The 26,675-nt window shown below is 41.0% G+C and overlaps 1 protein-coding gene and 1 long non-coding RNA gene across 2 annotated transcripts in view; one reads left to right on the forward strand and one right to left on the reverse strand.

The window, feature by feature from the left end:
• Positions 1-667: 667 nt before the first annotated feature.
• On the reverse strand, positions 668-2,394 carry LOC145451113 (uncharacterized). The gene is made up of 2 exons (XR_013918690.1): positions 1,047-2,394; positions 668-974 (listed from the first exon to the last, which is right to left on the reverse strand). It is a non-coding gene; the product is annotated as an uncharacterized LOC145451113 (long non-coding RNA).
• A 4,990-nt stretch (positions 2,395-7,384) lies between these two features.
• Positions 7,385-26,675, forward strand: part of LOC145449539 (lysosomal protective protein-like) — a 41,938-nt gene continuing 22,647 nt past the window's right edge. The window contains exons 1-9 of the mRNA XM_080327925.1: positions 7,385-7,648; positions 16,660-16,768; positions 17,535-17,666; positions 20,002-20,172; positions 20,234-20,428; positions 22,851-22,991; positions 23,162-23,331; positions 25,018-25,093; positions 26,160-26,249. Of these exons, the coding sequence (XP_080184051.1) occupies positions 7,482-7,648; positions 16,660-16,768; positions 17,535-17,666; positions 20,002-20,172; positions 20,234-20,428; positions 22,851-22,991; positions 23,162-23,331; positions 25,018-25,093; positions 26,160-26,249 (1,251 nt within the window). The 5' untranslated portion in view covers positions 7,385-7,481. The remainder of the gene's footprint in view (positions 7,649-16,659; positions 16,769-17,534; positions 17,667-20,001; positions 20,173-20,233; positions 20,429-22,850; positions 22,992-23,161; positions 23,332-25,017; positions 25,094-26,159; positions 26,250-26,675) is intronic.

The raw sequence follows: 26,675 nt of genomic DNA on the forward strand, positions 1-26,675 counted from the left end.
GCTATCACATGCCGCAATTGAAGGTAGCTGTACGGATGGAAAATACATAACAGCTACATGAGTAAGGGAATGTATTTGTTCCGCACGCCGTCGCTACTATACAATTCACACAACACTGTCGGTTTCCGAAATGGATAGCGTGTTTCACTGCGCTGCGAGTGTTCGATTGTTTGCTAATAGTGAGTGAGGCAGAGTCGATAGTGCCTCACCTGGCCATTGTTTCTCTATGCACTGCCATTGTACGTAATAAGGCAAAATTTCATATTCCTTGGCGATTTTGCGGGTGTTCCAGTGCTCTGAGGTTGGTAATATTCGGATTTCCAGAATCGGTGCTAAAATAGCATTTGATTGACACCAGTTATTACGAATTCTGAGCTGTTCATGATGAATTGCATTGTTGCATTCCAGGTGAGGCACGACCCACCCGTGCCTCATCTGTGCCTCACCTCTCCTTTCGCGGTGCATTCTTGAACAATAAATATGAAAATTGGTGATGTTAGATGAAAAAATATTCAGAATTAGTGTTCATGAACATTGAACATCGACAGTAAATATCAATAACCATTGAATGTTTCACAATTTTCCTTTACTCATCCTGGCGACAGGTGAGGCACTGCCTCACTTGCCTCCCCTGACCGCACGCTACTGGTCTCTATTATTTCATAAATTGCTTCCGTCTCTAGAATTTATTGTAATTTGTTAGTATTTTCAGTGAATTCATTTTGATCCTGTATAGAACATCTACATTTGTACATGTATATCACAGAAGTCAAATTTTGCCGACGGTTCGGTTGAAAAACGTGATAGATAGGCCAGTAATGCCAACCGCTTCGCTGATCTCACAAGACTGCTCTAGAATCGGTGAGAACCGGCAGAATAAGCCCAGTGGATGAGCCCCACATCTATATGAATCCAACCACTGGTCGCCGCGTCAAACGGTTTGAGAAGCTCCGGTTTATCAAATATGCTGCAATCTGAAAAAAATACTTCTGAAGAATTCATGGCGCCCGAAGGCTGCAATAATTTCAGAAGTCGTCCGCACGAACCCATCTGACATCCAAAAAGTCCGACCTGAATTTCCATCTCAGTAATAGACACGAAATACCGAATACTCGAGTAAACTCTTGTGCCTTGGGTTCTTGATCTCGGGCATGAAAATCCGATTAGAACGGATCACAATGAAGCCCGAACGATACGGCGATCAAGTGCTTATTAACGTACGTTAGCCCGGAAAAGGACTACTCATGATGCATTCATGTGACTCACATGGGCTGATCACAGGCATCACTCATGAGTCACATTATTCATTCAAATAATTATACATCATGCTGTTAGCGTTTAGAAAGTGTTCATTGACTTGTCAAAGAGGTAGCCTAGGCCTACGAATGATGCAATCTACTACACATACGCGGATCACAGATATATAGATTTTCATGTTATAATCGCATACTGCCCGGTCGCAGACATGCCAGCGACAGAAGATCGAAATTGCACTGTGCTCGTTATGTGATGACAATACAACCCAGCTATGCAATAAGCCGCATGAATAATGCAGATACAAGCGGAAGCCAACGCTAGTATCGCGTTGATATTGTGCATAACCTGTAAACTCATAATCCTGTTCTTCGAATGGATGCTCAGCGAGCAATGAACTGAAATTATGATTAGCACTACCATCATAATAGTTCCAAGAATACTAAATATGACATTTGCGTAGTAGATGCGTTCTGATCCGTTATTTTTCGTTTTCACTCCCAACACGCCACTGATGAGTACGAAGACACCGCACCAAAGTCCGGGAGATTCGTAACTGCAACCAGCACCACTGATTTCCGCTCTGACAAAAAGCGTCGCGGCACATATAGACGACATTATAACGCTGACTATAATTTCAGAGATTCCGATGTAATGCAACTGATTCTGAAATCTCTCTCTTGGATGTCTGCTGTGCGTATTATCTGCAAGCACTACCGATGATGCTCGCGTTGCTTCTTCTCCTTCCTCGTGCATGTTCTCATATTCCAGTTCGCCCATTTTCCCGTCGTCCATGAAAAGAAGTCGCTTTACGCCAGAAATTACGCAAGCGCGCTGTTTCATTAACAGTACTGTTGCGATCTCTCACAGAATGTATACTCGACAATTTTCTTGACTGCCCACGATGAAACGTTGGTATCATCACAGGTAACCTGTCATGGTGAATCACTATTAATCATTTCCTCATTTCTAAGTTTACTATTAGACGCCGATCTGTTCGCGCATTGCAGTCTATTCCACATAGTCTTGTCATTTTTGAGCTACGGAATTAAATTATAAAATTTCTCGTTTTGCATCTTGCATTTATCATGACAAACCGGTCATTAAACCACACACACACACACACACACACACACACACACACACACACATTTGCAAATATAGACATAATCCTATTCTTCACAGTAATGTGATGTAGTTGCGGCGAACTTTCACAAATGCTTTCACATATATGCCCGCAGCATTATGTAACTTGCAAGTGATGACTTCAGGACCCAAGTAGGCCTACGGTCATATTCTTTGGTGCTCATTTATGATTTATGCCAACGTTAGCTCAGTTGCATTGTGAGCTCATTCATGTTTCTTTTTATCAATTCAATAGAATGAGGCATTACAGTGCGGCATATTTCAACATTTTTCGAATTTTGCACAACCTTGGTGAACATCGCCATAAATCGGCAGATCAGGAATCGTAAAAAGAATATTTCCGGCTAGTGTAAATGGCCTCTGATGTCGGAATATGCACCACGTACACAAACGAATAACAACAACAACCACTATCAAACATCACTTGCCCTGATATGCGACAGTAAATGATTAGGGATGGTGTGAACCTCTAAAAGTTTCAGGTTCGTGAGAACGCGAACCTTTTTGAAAGGTTCTGTGTGAACGCTAACGTGAACCTCATGGCGTCACGTGACGTCATATTGCTAATTCCAACCACACATTTCAGTGAAGTGATAGACTATATTAATGTACATAGTGTTCACGTTCACGATACCTATAGCGACGACTCGGGCCATATAATTCCTGTATTCTGAAGTACATATCGACGTTTTAAATGTCGCCGAATGGGGCAATCAAATGAAATGTTAATCCCATAAAATCCAAATCTTCCGTGGCTTTGCCAACAATTTCGACGAAGGCTTGCAAGGGAATATAAGCTTATGCCTTATCAGTCCAGGCCACCACCGGAAAATGTATTCGGTGTCTGAGTATTGCTACGTTGATATTGAGCAGAGTGTAAAACGGGTTTCTGTACTTGCTACCGATTTTACCCCTTTAACAAGTTATACAGCAGTAGCCAACACCCAACAATCGCACGGATTTGGTTTTTATGATACAATAAACATATAAAATCAAGATTGACCTCGTACGCATGCTAGATTTTTTACATTAGACTACGATATCAATTTCATTGATTGGTTGAATAAGCTTCATTCGCTGACTACCTACATGTAGTGTATTTTGCTCTTGATCTTGTGTGATTGCAGGTCAAGCTCACAGCAGAGAGTCACTGAATATTCACAAACGGATTACAGAATATTGGATATTTCTAGCAAGCTTATGTAACGAAGCAAGTAAAATTTTCGAGATTGTCAAGGTGTATGCTCGATTAGTGTTGATTTTTTATGCCACCAGTGCCATGCATAGAGTGGCTCGCAGTTGAAATGCAATAAATTTCAACCAAAGATGTTATAATGAAACGAAAATTGTAATATATGAAAACGGTTCACAGTGGAGAACCTACCAAGGTTCGTACGCGACACTGCATTTCCCCAACTATACTGCATCATATATACACAGTGTATTACACAAGCTCCGAATTACGAGTATACTGAACGGCCGCAAGGTCTTTTGCCAAGTGATTTTAGAGGCCTACAAATCTGTGGTCTCGTCGAAATTACAAGACCACAGTGGCGATTTGTAGAGCTTGTTGGTTGTTGATATTATTTCATAATTTTAGCAATTTGGATAAAACAATTAAATAAATATGATAGTCTGTCTGTCACACCATAATGTCCTAAATGGTGTGGATACAGCGAGATCCAACGGCTCACTGCGTTTGGGTCACGTAGTATATTTCATTTGGTCAAAGAAAATTATACGGCAATTTTCTACCAGCCTGCATGTCGAGCGCTAAATATCATAACAGGGTATCAATCAAAAGCTGTCGCTGTACTGATTACGAATTCAAAAATTTGTTCTTCTCATGGCCTTGGAACCCCCCTCAAAATCAGCCTCGACTTTTGCATTGTGATCTAACAGTGCCATCTGAAATTATTACGACGCAGCTCAGCAGCAAGGGAGCAGCGACACGGCAAGAGTGAGAGTGCTCAATCGGTGACACGGCAATGAGCTATGCGAATATCCGTCAAAATATTCTAGTGTAGGGCTTTTATACCTGTGGCATGGTGCGCACTTGTGTGGCTGAAACATGGTGCGAACGTGGTACGGATGCGTGCGGATGGAAATCCGGATGAGTGCGGATGAAAATCGTAAATAATCGTTACTTTTTCTGGCGAGGAATATAATTCAGAGAAACTTAATAGGAAATTCAAGTGCAATGGCTCCCTGACTTTTGTCTTTGCGATGCAACTGTAAGAACTCGTTTGGCTTACGACGCACCACTAATCGTAGCGTTAACAATAACTTTGTCTTGCACCAGTCGTAGTGAATTATTACTCGCGCACTATCATTATTACGTAATCAAGAGTCCGGTTGGAAAGCGGGTGTAGTGGCAGGCATACAGTGGATCAGCACGTTCGACACGCGGGAAAATGACGTCTACTTTACTTTCAGATTTCTTTCCGTGAAAAATCATCATATTTTTTAATAACGGTTCGATTAGCACGACGCACAAAGATAGTAGTAAATACCATCATTAAAGACTCACGTTGGCAATTTACTGTAACGCAAATTTTTCCCGATTAAAGATTCTTAAAGTATGGGTCGCAAATGGTATAATTTTGGGCTGCCACAGCAGAGTGATCTGCTAATATGTATGTGATATTTGTTGAATTTGTTGCATTCGTGATGGTGGCATTTTACACATCCAAAGTCACTGTGTTAGGCACTATAGCCAATAACCGAGACATACAGAAAATATGGCTTGATCATGAAAATGTGTCGACCTGTGTATTACACAAATAGGTTTGAATTCATGATAAGTTTTGTCTTATCGGTTTCCTTGGAAAACACCGTCGAAGATCGTTGTGAAGCTTTAGGGCTGAGGTGCACTGCTGGGAGTGCTGGCGGGTGCGAGCCTATGAGACGCATTCAATTCGGGGCCAACTCTACTTGCGTTGGGACACATGAAGACGTGAAGCTTTGACCAACATACCGCTGGGAATGTGCGGTGCCAGAAAGTTGGCGGTGCCAAAAAGATAGCGGCGACAAAACCTTACCAAAAATGACCGTCTCTAGTCGGCCACAAAACTATCGATAGGAATATGTTCTCGTCGAAATGGTCGGCAGTCGGAACCGAATAGCCCGGTCCTTGCAATCTGAGTAGATTCTTGGCTTTTCTCATTTAATTGCGAGACAGAAAATGGGAAATTAAAAAAACAGAATACAAATTGGAGCAGCGTATAATAAGATAGCCAGCTATAATGTGCCTATACCCTCCTTGATAGTTTTGGAGCTTATCTTCAGAGCCATCAGGCAGAAGGATTAAAACAGTCTTGCAGGTGTTGAACTCCTTCGACGAACTGGAGCCTCGGGGACATTTGCGTCATACTCTTATTAAAAACGATTTCTGCCAGAAAGCATTTGTCACTCGCGGAAAATACGCTGTATTTCGAATAGGAGTGCTGGTTGGTTCTGATAAAGACCTGAACATCCAAGCACTAGAAGTTCTTGCACTAAACCCAAATTATTCGGCTGAAACGGATTTTAGTGCACTATAGTTGAAATCAAAATAGGAAAAATAATCGTATTTTTAATGATACACTTGATGGCCTCGGTAGCCTACTTGTTGAACATCTGAACAGAATATTGATAAGTATCTTTATCTTCTCTTTGTATTTTCGGTAGGTTTGTGCGGATGATTTTTTTGCCAAATAATGGCGAATGGTGCTTAAAAAGGCTATAAAGCATTGTTTCAGTGCATCGCACTTATATGCTGATATTTCGCAACATTTCCATTTCTTCGACGTGTCTTTCTTTTTCTTAGCCTACATGATTTGTGTTTGTATTTTAGCTATAAATGTGAAGCCCCATCAGCTCTTCCCGACTTGCGAGATAAAATTCAGCCGCATGTAAACAGTGCTGGCCGTGTTGTAAGGATAGACTATCTTTACACGGTGTATTTTTTGAAATCCAGCATGTAATAATCAACGGTTAGGTGCCTATATTGGGTGACAGTGATGTCGTTTATTGCAATAGCAGCTCGCAAGTTAGCCACATATGCGTCGGATACCGCTGCTCCTACACAGTTCACACCATTTAGGACACTATGGTCACACAGTACAGTATAATCACTTACGCACAAATGATGTCGAATAATAATAATGACAGCCTTAAGAGACAATAATGCCGGTAGTTTTAGAAATGTAGCATAAGTAAAGATTGAATGTTACAGCTACCTTTAATTACGGTCATATAGTATCCGATGATTGTTATAACGAATCGTGAGTCACAGTCACAAGTCGCCGCAAAAATATTTCCTGCGTATACTAAACATATGCGATAGAGTGACAATAATTTCCTACTGACTTGATCGACTGAATCTCAATAAATCAACAGTCACTGTGGACTGTGAACGCATATGCGTCATTATCAATTAGGCCTACATAGGCTACATACGAACTTTAGCATAGATAGATACACTATCCTTTCTGTTCAAGCCGTCACCGGAAATGTTCGACCTCACGTCGCTTATACATATTGTGAAATTCGGTTCTTATTTTAATAACCTAACTCTGTAGGCTAATATTCATTGCAATCTCATAAAAGAGATTTTAAAAATCTGAAACGTGACAGAAGTTTATTTAAGCAAACCGAATTATTTTTCTTGTGGCATTATTTACGAAGTTTACAGCTGTGCGAAAAAGACGTCTTGAACTAGTATTTTGCTACAATAAGATAATCGCCTTGGTATTTACAACAGATTGTTCCGGCAAGAGCTAATAGTCAAATCGAAATGATGTATTTCAATTAGGAATGTCTGATTGTAGTGCGAAATGACCCGGCAGAGAGGTAAAATCCTGTCAAATATTAGGTACTAGGCAGGTATGATTGTAACTACGAAGGCCTCATGCGTCATTAATGACGTTAACGCAGTTTATGTAGTTCAATTGTCCAATGCAATATTGTTCAACGACATCCGATAAAAAGCGATTATCAGTTGAGGCCGAAACGTTGATGACAGGACTCCATATTAGAGGCTGGTATGTCAGCGACAATGCTCAGTTATTCCGTAAGGCTGGAAGGATCCTGAGATTGCAATGTTTGCACTAGGAGCGACCATGCTATTGCTGGTCGCAAGCGAAATCGTCGCAACACGCCCTCAGGCAGATAAAATATTGTCCTTACCTGGAATCTCGACGATGCCTGCATTCGAAATGTATTCTGGATATCTTGAAGTAGCCGCTCAAAAGGCATTGCATTATTGGTGAGTAACTGAGTCAGGAAAGACCTAACTAACTTTCGTTCCGCGGAATCATCACTCAACCTGCGTATACGTATTGGTCACTAACATTGCATATGGGTGAGATGCGCAATGATCGTAAATCAGCGAGGAAAATCATATTCCATTGCCAGCATGTGGTACGTGCGTGTTTGTTATCACATTTACAGGACAAAGTTCCACGTGTCTAATCTGTGCTGTTCACAGAGCGCTGTCGGAGGTATAGAATATTCAATGATTTGAGAAGGTGACTATAGGCGTTAGGTGCCATTAGATAAATCTTTGACGTCAAATCCGAGTTATCCCAACACTGGTACCAAACAATCAGAACCACAGATCCTCCACTTTATAACGTTGTCAACTGAAAAATATGGAAAGAGCCATTGTGACGAATGATTGGCCAAATTAAAACTGTATATTATTCATGCGGGAGCCTGTGCTGTACTGCTGACCTGAGGTGGTCAAAGTAGTCAAGAAAGCTACTCAAGTAGAAGTAAAAATATACTCAAGTACGAGTAGAAGTACTTCTTGCATAGCCAACCTAAAATTACTTGAATTAGAAGTAGAATTGACTGACTTTAAATGTACTCAAGTAAGTAGTTTTGAAAACAGTTTCAATTCGTTCGCATGGATTGTCAAAAGCTGCAAATTGAGCTATGCGGGAAGGTGCAGAGAGCTTGATTCGTATTTATGCATCCCAGGAGGTATCAATTTTCGACAGAATAAGCATTCTTTCGCATCATGAGATGCTAATTATAGTACTAGAAGATCCCGTTTTAGAGAATATCATAGCATGGCGCCCTACCCCATAGTAGGCTATATTATAAGGCCCCCATTTTAGGCGAAGAGCAATACGGAGAAGTTGTATCGGATACGGTTGCGCGATTTTCTATACGTTATTAATAACAAATAATGTGGATCGTAAAAGTTATATTTAATGTAGCTTTATTTTCGGGGAATAGAGACATGTTCTGCAGACGAAAGAACTGAAGGTAATTAGAACTCAAAGTATTATACTCGGAATTGAAAGTTAAATACAAAAAGAAATAGAACTTCCAAACAGCGGAAATATATCTTTTTTTTGTCCATAAAGCTTCGAAGGGGATCTGCTAAAACAGGTGTAACGATAAAAAAGCCGGATTTTCCAGATTAGCAGGATACGTCATGGGCTGCTAGATTACGAAATAATAGGTGATTGCTCGATTGCGAAACGGTAGTTTCAAACGTTATGGTGGGCCATATATACTGTGATGAAATATTTGATATGTGCGACAATGCGGTGTGAGCGGAACCAAGCAATCCGGTACCTAAATTATATTCACTGATACTTTCGTGAAAACATATTTGTCACTCGATAACTAGTTGCGAGATAGCGCAGCGGTATAATCCACGGCTGCAACACCCATGGGTTGCGGGTTCGAGTTCGACCGAGGCCGACTTCAGAATTCCTATACCTAAGTGTTGGAGATTTATCTAGGCTCTTCCTCTCCACCTCACCCGCGTAAGCGGTGTCTTACAAAAAGCCTAGAAGTGGGCCATGCTATAACTCGGCAGTTACGGAATAAAAATGAAGAATATCTGCATGGTGTAAATGACCATAGTAGTCGACCATCAATACCACCACCATGAATACCGCAAAAACAAGCAAACTCTACAACTACTGCGCGCGAAGCGCAACAAAATTTCTGGGTTTTACTTGACTTTTATGAATATGAAATGTTGGTACTCCGTGAAAATAAGCCCGAAATTCCTCACGCTATCTTCCGTATTGGGTGTTAAACTATTTCTACTTGACAAACTTAAAATAGCAAAAAGTAAATAAGTAGATCACATGGAGTAGAAGTAGAAATAGAGAAAATCAGATCTACTTGAGTAAGTACCAGAAGTAGGGGAAGACTACTTGAGTATTTCTAAAAAGTAGAAGTACTTCGTTACGGACCACCTCTGCTGCTGACAGTGCTGTTGACTTACACGATCCGTATACACGTTTCATGATGTTAATCGTTTAGGTAGAGTGACTCAGGTGAAGGAAGGGGGAGGGGAATAATCCTATAGTGGCGTTATTCTTCTTGACTAAAGTTCAAGATGATGATATTAATATTGATTGAAAATATGATTAGTTAGGTTCAGTGTGACTCATACTTTGCTTAGATATCTGTGGATGAATTTAATTTTTCCAGAGCTGTATTTTATGATATGATTTATGTATTCCAGGCGGAGATTTTTCGTTTCATGTTCATAAATCCATGAAATAACATTTTTCTCCCCCTTTCTGGGAACGTTATCGCTTATTGAATAATGTTCGAAGGTGGAAAAACCAGTATTATAGTTATTGATGCGATTGCGAAACGTGTTTACGACATTCATTTTCAAATTGATTGTGACGTGAGGTGTTCAAAGATCAATATGTTCTGGGAAGTGCCGCGTGCCAGTAACTAACGGTCAAATGCAGTGTTTACAAATCCCTAGTTCCCAACACAAACAGTTCGCGATGCCTGCGAAGAGGGCAGCGACATATATGTATGTAAAATTGCTTGTCCAGATCATAGGTGCATCTGAAAATAGCACGAGCTTTATTCCACGTAAACTCGTGTTGCGCATAGGTCTGTAGGCCGAAGGCTTCATTGGTGGACGCTGCACATTTTACAATGTCCAGGCTGCATAACTTTGGTAGCAACGAGATAAGGTAATGACAATACAGGGAAGGCTAGCCAGTATGGATTAATGGCAACTGCTCTAATTTCGTTTCGAATCGGAAAATCGAGCGTTCGCCTCTCCGATAGTAGGCTACGTAGTGTTTCGACTGCTTAAGTGCTATGGTATCCTAGTACAGTGGCTCTTGACCAGGTGACTCCTGAGCCAGTCTAAGTGGCTTACTCAAGGTCGCACACTCAACCCAACTCATTTGTTTGTGATGACACGCCCATCTTGACCATCATTGGTTGGAGGGAATTAGGGTCGATCAATAGTCGAATTGTGACTGTTGTGGCGTTATGTCAAGGACTTTGGGATTCGAAATCGAAACACTGTCCTTCTTAAATGCCAATTATATCTCCAATATTTATAAGATCACTTGTAATTAAGCAGAGGTGGTCAGTAACGAAGTACTTCTAGTTTTTGGAAGTACTCAAGTAGTTTTTCTCTACTTCTGGCACTTACTCAAGTAGATATGATTTTCTCTACTTCTACTTCGTATTATTTTGTGATCTACTTACTTAATTTTCGCTATTTTCAGTTTGTCAAGTAGAAGTAGTGTAATCATCCAATACGAAAGATTGCCTGAGGAATTTCGGGGCTGTTTTCACGGAGTACTAATATTTAATATTCATAACGTTTGAAACTACCGTTTCGCAATCTAGCAATTACCTATCATCTATCAGCCCATGACGTGTCCTGCTAATCTGAGAAATCCGGCTTTTTTCAACGTTACACTTGTTTTAGCAGATCACTTTTGAATCTTTATGGACAAAAGTCATTAACTATATTTTCCGCTTTTTAGAAGTGGTATTTGTATTTCACTTTCAATTCCGAGTATCATACTTTGAGTTCTAATTACTTTCAGTTCTTTTGTCTGCAGAACATACATGTTGAAGCATAAAAGCAAGTGTAGTAATGCCTCTATTTTCCGAAAATAAACCTACACTAAATATAAATTTTACGATCCACAATATTTGTTATTAATGTATACTAATCGCGCAAAGTGTTGAAACCGTATCCGATACAGCTTATCCGTATTGCTCTTCGCCTAAACTTGGGGCCTTATAATATGGGGTATGGCGCCATTTCATGATGTTCTCTAAAACGGGGTATTCTAGTAAACAAAAGGTTAGTATCGCATTTTCATATCAATACTATCATTTGCATCCCATGATGCGAAAGAATGCTTATTCTGTCAATAATTGATACCTCTTGGGATGCATCAATACGAATCAAGCTCTCTGCATCTTCCGCATAGCTAAATTTGCAGCATTTCACAGTCCATGCGAACGAATTAAGACTGTTTTCAAAACTACTTACTTACTTGAGTAGATTTAAAGTCGATCAATTTTACTTCTACTTCAAGTAGATTTAAATAGATTATGGAAAAAGTACTTCTACTCGTACTTGAGTAGATGTTTTCGTCGCTAATTCTACTTCTACTTGAGTAGCTTTCTTGACTGCTTTGACCACCTCTGTAATTAAGCAATAGGTATCACGATGTAGCATTTCCACTGAACAAAACGACGACTCTTTCCTAGGTGAAGACTCGCCTTTCTGAATTCATATCTGAAGGGGAACAGCAGAAATCACACAGATTTGCAATAATTATTATTCATCATAACATTTTAGTCAAAATCACACTGTAATGGTTTAGTTCTTTCAAAACTCGGTTGATGCACGGTTCATTTTGTGCACTAAATGTTCCGTCGGGTAGTAGGCTATAGGTTGAAAACCGCTGTCCTAGTCTTTGTGATGTTTTTGTTCTTTTCGAATGGCGAATAACATACATGAGTTGAGACCAAAATATGTTGGAAGGAGAAAAATATTGCAAGGTATTATTCATCATCGAACCTATCTCCTCTCGTGGAGTTTGTCCTAGTTACCAAAGCTATAAGTTAACGTATAAACCAGTGAATCTCAACGTGTTCGATCTCGCGACACCCTCTCAAAGGGAAAAATATTTCGCGCCACCCTATGGCACTTCGAGTAGCCTACCTTGAGTGGCGAGTAGCGTGGTGAAACGTTATACCGCTGCAACATGGAATCCCTTCCTATTTGTTAGGGACATAGGCTATTTAGGCTCCTCCTCGCCATCCGATCTGCAAAAGCGGTCGGCGGCTTTCAAAAACTCAGATGTGAAAGTGGGCCGTGCTACAAGTTAGCATCATCCGTCTGGTGTAAAATGACCGTAGATGTCGAAGATTTGCCAAGATTATGACCAGAATAATAAACTGACCAAAGGTCATCAATCTGCGTCATGTCACTGTATGCGGAAACACGTTCGTCCAAATCTCCACATCACGTTCTAATTAACCAAATGATGACCTTTTGTTTATTTATAACCGTCCCAACTGCTACTATATGTGGGCGAGTTCGCGATTTCGCGCAGGTCGACCACCACCATTGGCGGCAAAGGCGGCGGATTGATGCTTGACAGTAGCAAGTTCCGCAGCGTCAGCGTATCTAATATTTTACTTCCCCATGTCACTGTGCCCACAGCGTCTTTACAATAAAAAGTTCCGGGAAAGACTCGATCAATGACCAATAGAAGGAAGATAATATAATGAGCGACGAATCCTAAAATGAAAGCTGAAGATCGAACACTGACATTAGGTTAAGGGGGATGCCAGTTAGATTGAGATAGCGTACTTGGTCGTTTCGACCAGGGCTTTGGAGCAGCCCTGAATTTGCATTGCTCCGGCTCCGGGGCTTTCTTCGATCATACAGTAGCTCCGGCTCCAGCTCCGGAGCCGCATTATTACCACTGCTCCGGCTCCAGCTCCGGCTCCGGCTTCGAAAACTATCACTATTTGATCAGGGGTGGGCATTGTGAGTAGCCCGCGAGCTAATTTCCCATTATGTTAACGAAATCCTGTTATATTATGGAAATTGAATTGCTCAGATTGTGAACTGAAGGCCAACCAAAAATATGATTAGTCTGGCCACAACACTTGGGATGTTGTCGATGATGACTGGAATATCATTCCGACGCATTGGCAGATCCAGGGCCCAGTTACATTTTTAGTAAATCGTCGTACACGACCATAAATTAAAAGAGCAGTAAAATTTCTCTTCACGCTTAGCGTTTTTAATTGTCACACGATTTCTTGCTTTATATCCTACCCCCTACTGAACATGAAAAAACGCCTGATTTAGCCGATTGAGTCTAACTATATTTGCAATTACGAGAGAAAGTCTTTTCGCGTTTGCGCTAGCAGAAATATCGTCGACGATGAAATGTAGGCACAAAATGACTGTCGTATATTAGCGGAAATCTTCGATATCGATATGTCCAGATGCCGAATAGTCCTTTCCTTTGAAACTGAGCCCAGCGGGCGATATACAGTCGACCCGCAATATTCTCAAGTAATAATAATATTAACCTTGAAAATTTTACGCGCCTGGCGCGGCTAGTGGGCAGCGCACTCGCGCGATAATCCGGGAATACTAAACTATCAAGCAGACATCAAGAACGAATTTACGAAACAGATGATTACAAATTGGAAATCGTGTATCAAATCAGTAATTTGTCTCCAACATAAAATGCCATGGGTCCTGACATCGCATTGAGTAGCTCGCAACGCGACAATTGTTCGCTGACTGTAACGGCGTTTGGGCTACTCTTTTGCCATCCCCTATTCACGCTCGACAATCCTTATTGGAGTGAATGACGATCATGCGCAGTAATGAATTCCTATTCGCATGCATAATTGCATGCTCAATAACACTGTCCAATTTCGCGGCCCGATTAAAGAAATATCACGAAAGAACGAGTATTTGCTCATCCGATTCATAGCAACGATGAGATTGAATTTATCGGCTCGTGATCGTTATATCGACATGTGCAACGAAATCACGTTTTTATCCTCTCTCCCATTTCGTGTAATACATAGTGATCATTATTTTCGAACCTTACAATTGGCCAACAAGGTTGTGCTGATGATGAAATTGCGGATATGCCGAATACCCACAATATTCACTGGCATATCTGGCATACCGAGGCTCGGCACTCATGTATGAAAATTTAACATATGACTGCTCTGCTGTTAAATCCCCAGAAACATAGTTAGGCGGAAAAGGTAGCGCCAATGAGGAAAAGATTCTTAATTTCGTGAAGGCCTGCTGTTGAATTATGTGAAGTCAGCAGATATGGTTGTTGCATATATAATAGCTTCTTATGAAATACGTCGGAGCCGGAGCTACTCCTCGAATAACTAGCTCCAGCTCCGGCTCCAGCTCCGGTAAAAATGCACGGCTCCTGGGCTCCCGGCTCCGGCTCCAAAGCCCTGGTTTCGACATCCCCTACGAATACATTGCATCGTATCGCATTGTATATTGTGAGTCTGAACAGAACCACCGATTACTTCACACTCTGCATTTGGATTACAAAATTTTGCTTATATATACGTCGGCCTTGCTGATCACATTTTCTCGCGGCACGCCTGAGCAGTTCAATTGGCACTGCTGTATTAACCGCTGTATTAAGCCATAGATAGATAGTCAATTGACTTGTGATACTAAATGTTGGCGGTGGCACACCAGATCGATTTGGGCTTAAGCACCACATCGTTTAATTTTCAAAAATTATTGATAACTATATTTCATAATAATCGAAGCAAAACATTGTTTTATCATCTTTCAACAGTACCTCCGCCTACAAATCCCCGCTATATACCAATTTGCCCTAATTATAGGGGGATTGTAACGAGCCAAAACTCATTCCCCAGATTTCATAAATTATGTTGACATACTTGCAGTACAAAGATAATTTTCGGGACAGGTTCATCAAAGTTAATCATTTCCCATACAGCTGCGCGTGAGAATTCTTGGTATTACTATAAAATAAAGCGCATTAGGACTCTTTCACAACCGCAAAAAATATGTGATATGTGTGAAAGAGAAGCACAAGGGTATGGGATAAACTCATGTTGAGAGTTGCATATGTTGTATTTTTTATTAACCCATTGGGATACACGATGTTAACGTCGATAATATCAGCCATCACTGTACCCTCAAGCTTGAAGGCTTCGACGTCGTGTTGTAACTTTCCATCGCTTCCACATCACATGAATTGTCGGCTCGGATCATATATAGGCCTATATGATAGTTTAGCATGAGTGAAATAAAACTGTATTTAAGTGGCGCAATCTTCATTTTAGGAATGCACCAGAATGTTGAGAATTCAGCTGGTTTGTGTCACGGGAAATGGGTTCAAAAGGCTCTTTGTATTCCGGAGGCCGGAATACAATATATTTGTCTGCTAATGGCGTCATGCAGCCTAAATTCGCCGTATGAACCTCAATAAACTGCAAATTAATGCGTGTAGTAGGCTAATTGTAATCAGATATCCACTGAAGTGCCTTTAATGGGACCCATAACTGTTTCTGACGTCGTTGTAAACACGCTCACGCGACCCTAGGGTATAGGGTTACCATATTTTGGAAATCTCAAAATTTTCAGACTGACAATACCGGAGGGAAATCTTGAGAAAATGGTAAATCTTTCCTACTTCGTGGTCGGTTAGCTACTGGCACGCGGTACTTCCCAAAACTTATTGATCTTTGAACTCATCACGTCACAATCAATTTGAACATGAATGTCGTAAACACGTTTCGCAATCGCATATAGAACTGGTTTCTCTACCTTCGAACATTATTCTATAAGCGATAACGTTCCCAGTGAAATTCAAAGGAGAGAAATATTATTTCATGAAATTTATGAACATGAAATGAAGAATCTCAGCAGAGACATGCGACCGGCGCATGCGGACCACGCCGCGGGTTGCCTGTATACGCCTCGTCAACTTTCCGGCTCAGCTTCCGAAATAGCCGCCGGAGCGTTACTTGAGTGCTGATTTACTGTATCTCACACGAATTTTAAAACAAAATTCTCTAAAAATAGGACAAAACCTCAAAAAAGAGGACATTTGGGCCGAAAAAGTCAAAAAAGAGGACAAATCCTCGTAAAAGAGGACGTATGGTAACCCTACTCTAGGGTTTGAACTTCATGTAATCTCAAGAATTCCTTCGTAACCTGTAAAGTGTAAATAATAGTTGTTCACGTATCTGTTTTGTATCGATCTATTCATTTGTAATTCAACCGGTTGCTGGGAAAATTTTACTATTGCTATTTATCAAGGAATTCTTTCTGACGAGAGTCGCGGAGTATACCTTTACAGACAGGGATATAACGTGCTTACGCAGACATAGACTAGTTATGCATCCCAAATACTTTCTTCCGCAACGACCTTCAATATACCACTCATCCTAACCTGTCAATTTATTCTATTTTCAAAGGTTTGTCGAGTGCGAAGATCCAGCTTCCCAGAACTTGATAATTTGGTTTAATGGCGGACCAGGATGCAGTTCTATGGAAGGTTTGTTTACTGAAAACGGACCGTATCGCGTGAGTTACGATTTTATTTCCTGTAGAGGCTTGCATATTGCATATGCGATGTGAAGTGTTGTTTAGTTGGTATCAAAGAGAGTTCGTGACAGATATCAGATATATAACGTTGGTCAGGAATGGTAGCGATCACATGTTCTTAAACAATGCCCATATACAGTGGCTCCCAACCTTTTTCGACTCATCGCCCTCTTATCCATCTCGACACAAATTTTCGCCCCCGATATTTACGGATCAGAAAAAAGGACATATAGAATCAGGAAATTTATTCACTTAACTCTGATCGCTGATCAATTTACTATAAATGATATGGCCGTTATTCCGAGGCGGTAGGTGCTCGGAAAACCAGTCTACTTGTCTACTTTCCGTTGAGTTGACCTGTTTTAGCGTCATATGCAGAATAAGCCGTCTGTACGTGCATTTTTACCGTCTTAATTAAATATATCTCACTGGACGTTGCAACATTTTCGCCTGCTATAGCCCCTCAGTCGCCGCCTTTGGTATTTTCGTCCCCTTATTTCTCAAAATCCTGCATCGCTCTCACGTTGGAAACCATTGTGCCAGACGTCCGCGATTCGGTGATTGGTGACCTTGCTCAAGTGGTTCCTGCAACCAGATTGACGGAATGCATGATGTTTTTTCGGTGTTACATATCGGCGAATGCTGGTTTAATTGTGCTTAAATCTCAAAGGAATTGAAAAGCTAAATATTAAAGTGCTTTGAGTGGAAGTATTTTATATTTACGCAATTCGTTTCACATTTTCAGTTTGGTGAACATCGGGAACTGTACCCCAATCCGTCTTCGTGGAATACGCTTGGCCATATTCTTTACCTCGAGTCGCCGGTTGGAGTGGGGTTTTCCTACGGACCAGAACACGACGAAATCAACGACGATACAGTTGGTGTCATTATTAGAAACACTCCTACCTCCTCACAATGGCATGGCCACAATATCACTGGCCGGTGTTCATTTTCAAAGCCTAACGCATTCTAAAAGCGCCACTTAAGCGGAGCAGATGGCGAGGATGAGCATTGATAAACCAAGTGTGGGAGATTCAGCAAGGCTCCTCCCCGCCATGTCATCCGCGAAAGATGTATCTTAAAAGGCCTAGAAGTGGGCCGTGCTACAAGTCGGCAGATACGGAATCATAATAAAGAATATTGGCCTGGTGTAAATGACCTTTGTCGTCGAAAAATACCAAGAACACCACACGTAACAGAAACAGAGGCGTGGATAGGAAGGGAAAAGCCCTTTTCAATATCACAGCCCCCGCAGATGAGCATTGTCCCCTAATATATCAGCAATTAGAACTATCAATCCGCACTCATGATGATTTCGATAAGCGGGTTCAAACATGTAGGTAGGCTTACGCTAATATCTATCAGTCTTAAATATACACATATAGTTATGTATCGTTGATCCCTACATTTGAATGTCGAGAGGGGGAGTTAAGCTCAAGGATTACTATCCCGATTTTATATTTTCGAACGGCACAATGACAATAGGATGTTTTAGATTTAAAAAAAGCGATAATTTGTGTCTCAAGCATTGTACCTCTACACCAGGGGTCGCCAACTCAAAATGGGTCGCGGGCCACTTTTCAAAATTTTTAGAGGCCGCGGGCCGCATGACTTCAATATCGTGATTAACATAACCAACACAGCTTAACAACTACGTATGATAACTGTAAGTACAATGCTGTGCTCTCTTACATGGGCGACGGGCATAGTCACCACAAAATGAATAATATTTTATTGAACAAACACAAATACAACAAAAATTATCATGCTCATCAATGTCATTATGTTTTGAACTATGAGCTGCGCACGATACCTGACAACACTCTGTAGCAACTAAAACAGGGGTGGGGATCCGTTTTGTTATTCACGGTCGCATTTCGATTACTCATGCATGTAGCCCGCGGCCGCATTATGGTGCATAGTGGTAATAAACAAACTGGGGCCAAATATCCACGTCAAACTCACCACGTCCATTGCTGGTATACACTCCAGACCTGGTATACACTCCAGACCAATCTATTTACGCATATCGGCTTAGTATGGGCACCGAGATCGTGAATATAGTCATGTTGTGAAGAGCGACGGGGATTCGCACTGTAGTCGTGCGAAGTGCGAAAAATTTTCCATCTTCATGAGTGAATTTCATCATTTAATATTAGTATAGTTTCACATATTACTATCACATATTCATCCTTTCTCGGCCCATGTGATCAGATTCACCAGTAGAGTTTATGCAGGGGGTGTCTTCAAATACATAAAAGAAGTTATTAATGCTGTGGTGCATCTTTGGGTAGGCCAATTCTCATTAGTCCCCTATGTTGCATGCAGTTATTTCGTGACCTCCGATTAGAATTGTCGTTATAGTGGAAATATATTGGATTCGCCCAAATGCAGGCCTACCAGAGAAAAATAATTCGAGATGAGTAGAACACGATTAAAAATGGGTATTTCTTTATGGGGTGCTTCATTTTTCTCTACTGTTCGCATCTGTACTGTGGGACTCAGATTACAAAGGACGCTGCTGTATTAAAATTCAAAATCAACTCGCATTGAAGGGCGCGTAGCGCGAAGAAAATTTCAAGAATAATTCAAACCTCACATTAATTAGGGAGTCAATTCGTAAATTCAATTTGCATAATATTGAAAGCCGCCAACACATCCTAATTGAATTGAGTATCGACGACCGCATAATTTTTCTTCTACTGCCGTAGATTGTTCGCCCCAGGATTGGAGAATCGATATTCGGGTTAGTTATAGACACGGTACGACGATAGCCTATTTGCTGGAAAACTATATCCTCGTAAAGCGTGTTCGTGACCCCTGCTCTACACAATAATATCTTCACGGACATGAAGTGTTTGAAATAAGCATTGTGACGCCATGTGACGTCAGATGTTTGTGTTCACGGTCATGTTCAAATTAACCTGGAGAACTTTCTAAACCTCAAGTTCTGTACCTTGTGGAACTTCAACGTTCACTACAGGATCAACAATATCTCGACTTTTCTTAATCGCTGGTTCTGTATAGCACATAATGTAGAGTATAAAGTATTGTGTAAGAATCTTGATTTGGCCATATGGCTTCGGACTCAAATTCTCAGAGGTCCGTATGACATACCACGGGACTCGGTTTTAGAACAACCGATTCCAGAGGATTTTTGCCGCTCCATCGCAATTGCGTGATTGATCGATAGATCTGATCTTTCTCATCAGACGGCGCAAGACGCGATGAAGGCAATCAAGGTTTTCTTCCACAAATTTAGCGAACTGGGACAAGCCGATATTTTCGTTACCGGGGAGAGTTACGCGGGATTTTACGTTCCGATTTTGGTCAGCCTCATCTTCAAAGAGCCCGAAGTTAGCCATATCTCCAGCAGAATCAAAGTGGGCAAAGTGACAACATAGTGTTTTCGTAGTTTTGGTAACAAGCGAACATTCTGTTTAGGGTGTCATGATTGGAAATCCTCTTCTGAATCAGAACAAGAATGTCGAAAGTCTTGTTTACTATTCGTATTACCATGGACTGTTTGGGAAGGAGAAATGGCTAGAGCTTATCAGCCAATGCTGCAAGTGCGAGGAAGAAGCACTAGCCGGTGATTGCAAATTTAGAGATACGAAGAGCGAAGGCTGTCTCATTACGGTAAGAAATTTTTACTCTTCCTATTGATATAATCATGGATGTCCGAACTTGGCCTTTTGACATCATAATATACGTCGATTCCTAATCGGAGACATTCGTTCACTTGGGGCACACAAAGAAAGTCTTTAATGAAATTACTTTCTCTGTAGTTAATTGGTGATATGATTGTTGTCGCAGATGTTTCTAGTGATTGCTGTGAAGATATATGGTAATTGACCGGTGAAAGTGGGCTTTCTATAAACAGAAAAAGTCGCCGGTTTTCTCCCAGGACGCCAAGGAATGCCCCGCACTTACTTATTTATTGCACTGTCATAATATAATCATAATATATCACGAATATTGCGTAGACTCAGCGATGGTACAACGGGGGCTAACTGGAAGGAGAGACGAGCTTACCTTCAAGAAAAGTCACAAACCTCATTACTACGCCACTGGTCTGTCCATAAAATGTGCAATGTGCATAGTATTGTTGAAGCTATTTCGAGAGCGAAGCAAACTTCGGTTCTCATCAATGAAAATAGCTCCTAAAAGTATAGGTGGCATATTAGCGTATCATTGTTAACTGAATCAGCGCTAATATCCGCGGTTCTTTTTTATTGGCACATTTGTCCCTTTTCTTCTAATGTCAAATGAGCCAAGATAATTATTATCGGATGTGGACAGATGTGAGCGTCGCACCTAATCGGTAAAAGTGAGTGTGTTAAGCAATCGGACCCCTACAGCTAGCGAACTGGCTCAAGTAATCATTCTTGTTGTACCATGTGTTGTGCTGATCTAATACTTAGTATCGGGCAAAATGATATATCGTCTTTGGGTATCTTTGGTAATACGTACACGCAAGTACATGCAAGTACATTCACAACAAGATTGGCCGTACGCAATTACGCATGCATGCTCCTTGAGAGCTAACAGCTGCACGCCTGCCGCCGATGTAATATCTTTCCCTGCTTCAAGACGTGATGCAGCCATGCCTTAAACTCCGCGCTGCTAAAATGTTCGAAGACTTGACCAAGCTCAATAAATTTCGATTGACATCCAATAATTAATAGGATTTGTAATAACAGGAAATGTAATAATCATCTTGCTGAGAATCACTAAATCATGCAGTATCCTTGTCGGGTTACGTGGTATGAATGTTGGTGTTACTGCGCAGAGATTTGATGAGCACGGAAGCGTGCCTGTGTCATGCGGAATGCGGCTACGTCAACTGGACTTGCACAATACGAGGTCGGGCCTGTCATCAACATCCACCTCAGGATACATAAATGAAGATATAAATATCTCAAATTCGACAAACATACCCTATTATCTCATTGCAACAATTGGTCGCATGCAAAAGTTCAATCCAAACTGCTGAGTGACCAAACTCTCGGATGTTGATGATCGACGGCTCAGAGAACAGTTTGCATTTTCCAGTACATTGATACCGCGTCTCCACTTTAACTGGATTTGAGATATAAGCATACAGCATAACCACTGGTTGATGATACCCTGAATCACCCTGCTGGGAGAGTGAATTGAAAAGGGCTTATACTTATACTTATCCGCGGCTATCCCGCTAGTGGGCTTGCATTTGAAACAAACGTTTCCTATTTTTATTTTAGCCATGACTTCACGAATATTCAAGTATGACGTCATGGCGGGTTGTCATTGACAATTGAAAATAGAGGGTAAATATAGGCCCTTTGAGGAAATATATGTATCGCTGTTGAACTGATTATTATGAGGATTCCAACCATCCCATATCGATATACGTCGGCTTTATCGGCTGGTTATTGTCCGAAGGCTCATACAGCATGTTTTTGGAAAGTATTTAAACAATTACGGCATAATTTTACAACTTAAAAAAGCACAATTTCTTTGAAGGCCTCTGTTTAAAACGCCGGTTGTTTTAAATGCAATGCCCTACGCTACCCTACGCTAGGCGCTTAGCATCTACGGTAGTGCGGAGAGGATTGACAAAATTCTTTGGTTCGACCCCGATCCTGTTTTTCAATTATCTGATCCGACTCCTGTGCCATAATCTTGAAATGACAGTGATCCGATCATAAAAACTCCGATAATAATCATCTACGAGTAGGCTATATATTTCTAGTGAACTACAAAAACAGTAGATCACACAGCACGGGATGTAGGATACATTGCAACTGTAACAGTGTTGTTGTAAGTTCTGACAATAAAAAGTCACAGGTTTGTATTGAACATTAAAACTAACACAGTGCATTAGGGTGGTTGGTAGTTTAGTTACAGCAATCATGCCTATCAATAACAATTCTTACCGCATTATAAAAAGTACTGATCCGACTTTGATCCGGCTTCGGTCGCATTAGAAAAATGCTGATCCGGTCGGAACCGATCCCATCCGACTACGATCCATGCCCCGCTCTTGTACTTACTTTTAACGTCATACCTTTCCATTCAGTTCATTCATATAGTTCACTCGATCTACACCAGCGGGTTGAACTTGTACAATATGTATCAAGACTGCACTCCACCAAACTCCATCATGTCAATGCAATTTCATCGAGAGTCAACGGAGACTGCATTGCTGCGGATGATTTGGGTGAGATACAGGCTACAGTCGCAATTACCGCTATTTTTGGGAATGCTGATAATAATTCGTTATAGAAATGTTGATGACGTCAAAAATTCCTGATTATTAAACGTAACCATGCAGTATCGAGTTTCTGATTATCGCTAACCGCCATCAACAAATACTGATTCTTTTCGCAGAAAAAATATTTCCGAGAGGACAAGTTTGATCTCGCGAAATTGTTCACGACGAATAACAATCTGGGACTATCTCCCCCATGCTCAAACACATCAACTATACATTGGTATTTGAATCGACAGGACGTGCAGGACGCTATACACGTCCGATCGAAAGAGTGGGAGATTTGTAGGTAATAGTCCTGGTACCACCATGCGTGTATTTTGTCATTACAGTATTACTAAACACGATGAAATACATGCAGAGTTGTGAACACTTAACCCACAAGGCCGTGTAATTTCGCTTAAGTCAAAGGATCAGGCTGTTAAATAAAGCCGCTTAGAAAATACTTTTTCAACAACTACCGAATATCTTGCGTGACGGAAAATAGATTTTTGAGCGTGTATGAGAATGTCACCAAATTTCGTCGAAAATGCGAACCGAATATAGTTATGCTTGTTTTCAATGATGTTATAATGCCAATGAAAGCTGTCTGTTTTGGCGGCAACTACCAAATGGGATTTTGACACGGCCGTATTTGTGATCTCACTGCAAATCTTATCAAAAACGAAAACAGATAAATAAAGATAAAAACAAAGAAGATAAAAAATAAAAATAAAGAAACAGTATCCATGAGTTGACTTTACGAAGTATAATATTGTAGGAGCTGGAAACGAGACTCGCAAATTTCTCTCCGAGGCAATTCGAGTCCGAGTCACGTCAAGTCATCTTTGGGCAGTAACTCGAGTTTGACTACAGTCATACCAACATTGCCGCCTAGTCCAAACCAGTGACCGACATGAAAAAAAGTGTTGCTGTTGTTGTTGTTTTAGCAGAGTAAGCCTTTAGGTTTATGACATAACCCAGGGGTCGCCAACTCAAAAGGGCTCGTGGGCCACCTTTCAAATTTCGTACAGTCCGCAGGCCGCAAGACTGCAATATGAAGACAAAATAGGCCATACAATTCAGGAGCGTTGTTCTTAAAGCTTACGTGAGTACACCGCTGTGCTCTCTAATCTTGGCGAAGGGCATAATTACCACATAAAAAGTTATGTTTTAGTAAATAAATACAAATGGTTTTCAACGCTTTTCAGCGACTAAGGAATCGATATTGCGGGTAGCGAGACAGGGTACTACAGCTGAAGACCCAGCCCCTCGTAAAATTTGATATTGTGAGGAAGGCCTAAGCCTTTTTCCAAGCTTCTCGGTCTTGGGAGTGTGTTAGCCATTGCACGTCAAGGCAATGTGCCCATTCATATCATCTGATTCTCCCTGGGAAGCGAGTGGCGCAGTTGGTTAAACACGACATCGATGGTTGATGGTTCGAGTCTCGGCTCTGCCATGTTTCTATGTGTCGGAGGTTTATCTGGGCTCCTCATCGCTGATCCCGCTGTAATAGAGCGTTGAAAAGCTCAGACGAAGAGAGAGCCGAACTCTTGAAAGATGGCAGCTAAAGATCGCGTTCAAGGAGCAAAAAAGCACAAAGACAATTCATGAAATTCATGTACTGGACGCAAATGACTATAATAGCGATAAGCGCCAATGATGTAATAAAACAAACAAACAATCTGAATCTCCCTCGATGGGGATGGTGTTGCCATCGCCTAAGCATACGAAAGGGCTGGTTATGAGCAGTTTACAGAATACAGATACATATATATGATATTACTTTACTCCTATTTCACGACAATGTAATTTTGAAAAAAATGTTATTTAATTTTTATATAATAAATACAAATATTTCTTGAACATCCATATTGCATAAGATAGGGCTGGTTTGAAAAGCTTTGTGAAGCCCTCACACACTGGGATATTATTGAGAAATAAATTTGTAGTAGCCTAGCGAGTAGTGAATGACCCTTCATTATTTCTTCTTCAGTCAGCCTATCAACGACAACTTTGTAAAGGAATACGAAGATGTCAAAGATTTCATGCTGGATATCTTGCAGAAAAGAGTAAGACGAATTCTGTTAAACGTAGGCTATTTGTGACTTCAATCCTTATTAGACGTTCGATATATCAATAACAAATGTGACCGATGTGTAATATTGAAGCGACGAAATCTAGAAAAAAATCAGAAGTGCCATTTTTAAAGTATCACTGCGCTCCGAACATGATGTGATATCGAATTAAAAATATTACTGGAAAATATGTTTTGGCGGCGGCCTTTTTTTCAGAAAGTCACCATAATCGGACTTCAGCTAAAAGATTACACGAAATGTACCATTGTACTCTAGCTACAGTTATAGGCCTATATTTATGTGGATCTGGGTCCCTCGTCATCACGCGTCATATTTCTTCACTGTTGCACTTGGTTGATGCGACCTCTGTCTTATTAGTTACATTTATTCAGTAATCACGTGGAAAATATGTGATCCGACACGCACTTTGCTTCCGCTTGATGCAACAGCGGAGACTCTCATTGCAACTCACAGATTGCAACATAATGTATAAAGTATAAATATATAGCCTATATGTATTGCTAACACTCGCTTAATGACCTTATACTATGTTGCATGTTGTATGTTGTATGCTATCGTGCTGTACAAATGCGTTCTGATCCGATGGAAATGAATGTAGAGTAGATCACGAATGTTCATTGTTCAACAACCCACAACAGTGTTCCCTAACTTGAGACCAGTCTCAGGCGTTCCGATGAGGTCAAGACAGACGCACAACTCTTACATATGTCTCGCGATAACACGCCGGTTCAGTATACCGGACTACCGGTACAGTATCGGCATAGTACCGGTACAGGGTACAGTATAGTGCACATTGTACAACATAACCAGTATGTTGATTATACTGCCGTCCCGTCCTTCGTTATTATTGTCATATCACATTGCCACATTTAATGCCAATTCAGTCACTTGCACGAATCTTTTTTGCCATCAGCTGATGCACAATAAAAGGTATAAAAATGTGCCACTGTAAACCTTGATGTTGGTATAGTTACACATTATACATATATATACATTGATACTTTATCAGTATTTCATAAATCAAAAGTATTTATTTCAGGACGTGCCAGTTCTACTTTATTTCGGTGATATGGACTTGGCTTGCAATCATCTCGGCGGAGAATGGTGGATGGACGATCTCGGGATTCCCGTAAGTCACAACCCTCTCATGAATGATTACTGCGGGTTCACTCATTGTTAGAAGACACTAGGCCTGCGGCTCAAGGGCCGGGGAGAAGGCTTAGGCCCGAGGTAGCGGTATGGTGGACGCCAGCGTTCGCGCCTTCCTTGTGATTATCTAAGCCACCCTAGGTTGACAAACACAGTCCGGCAGGAGTGTCAAACTCCACTTATCACGGGCCGAAATTAAACCTTTAGATCGCTCGCGGACTCACCAGTCAAATGATTCCAAAATATTACCTCAGAATCCATGCCCTTGTTTTTCATTTGCATATCTCATTATCAAGCCTACATACACAATAGTACACTGCATTTTATTACAGATAATAACCGTTAGGTAGGCCTACATCGTAATTCACAAACAATGGAATAGGCCAGGGGCCGGCAATCTTTCGTA

The sequence above is a fragment of the Botryllus schlosseri genome, chromosome 11 (genome assembly GCF_051294905.1).
Source record: "Botryllus schlosseri isolate E-star chromosome 11, Bs_hap1, whole genome shotgun sequence".
Taxonomy (NCBI): Eukaryota; Metazoa; Chordata; class Ascidiacea; order Stolidobranchia; family Styelidae; genus Botryllus; species Botryllus schlosseri.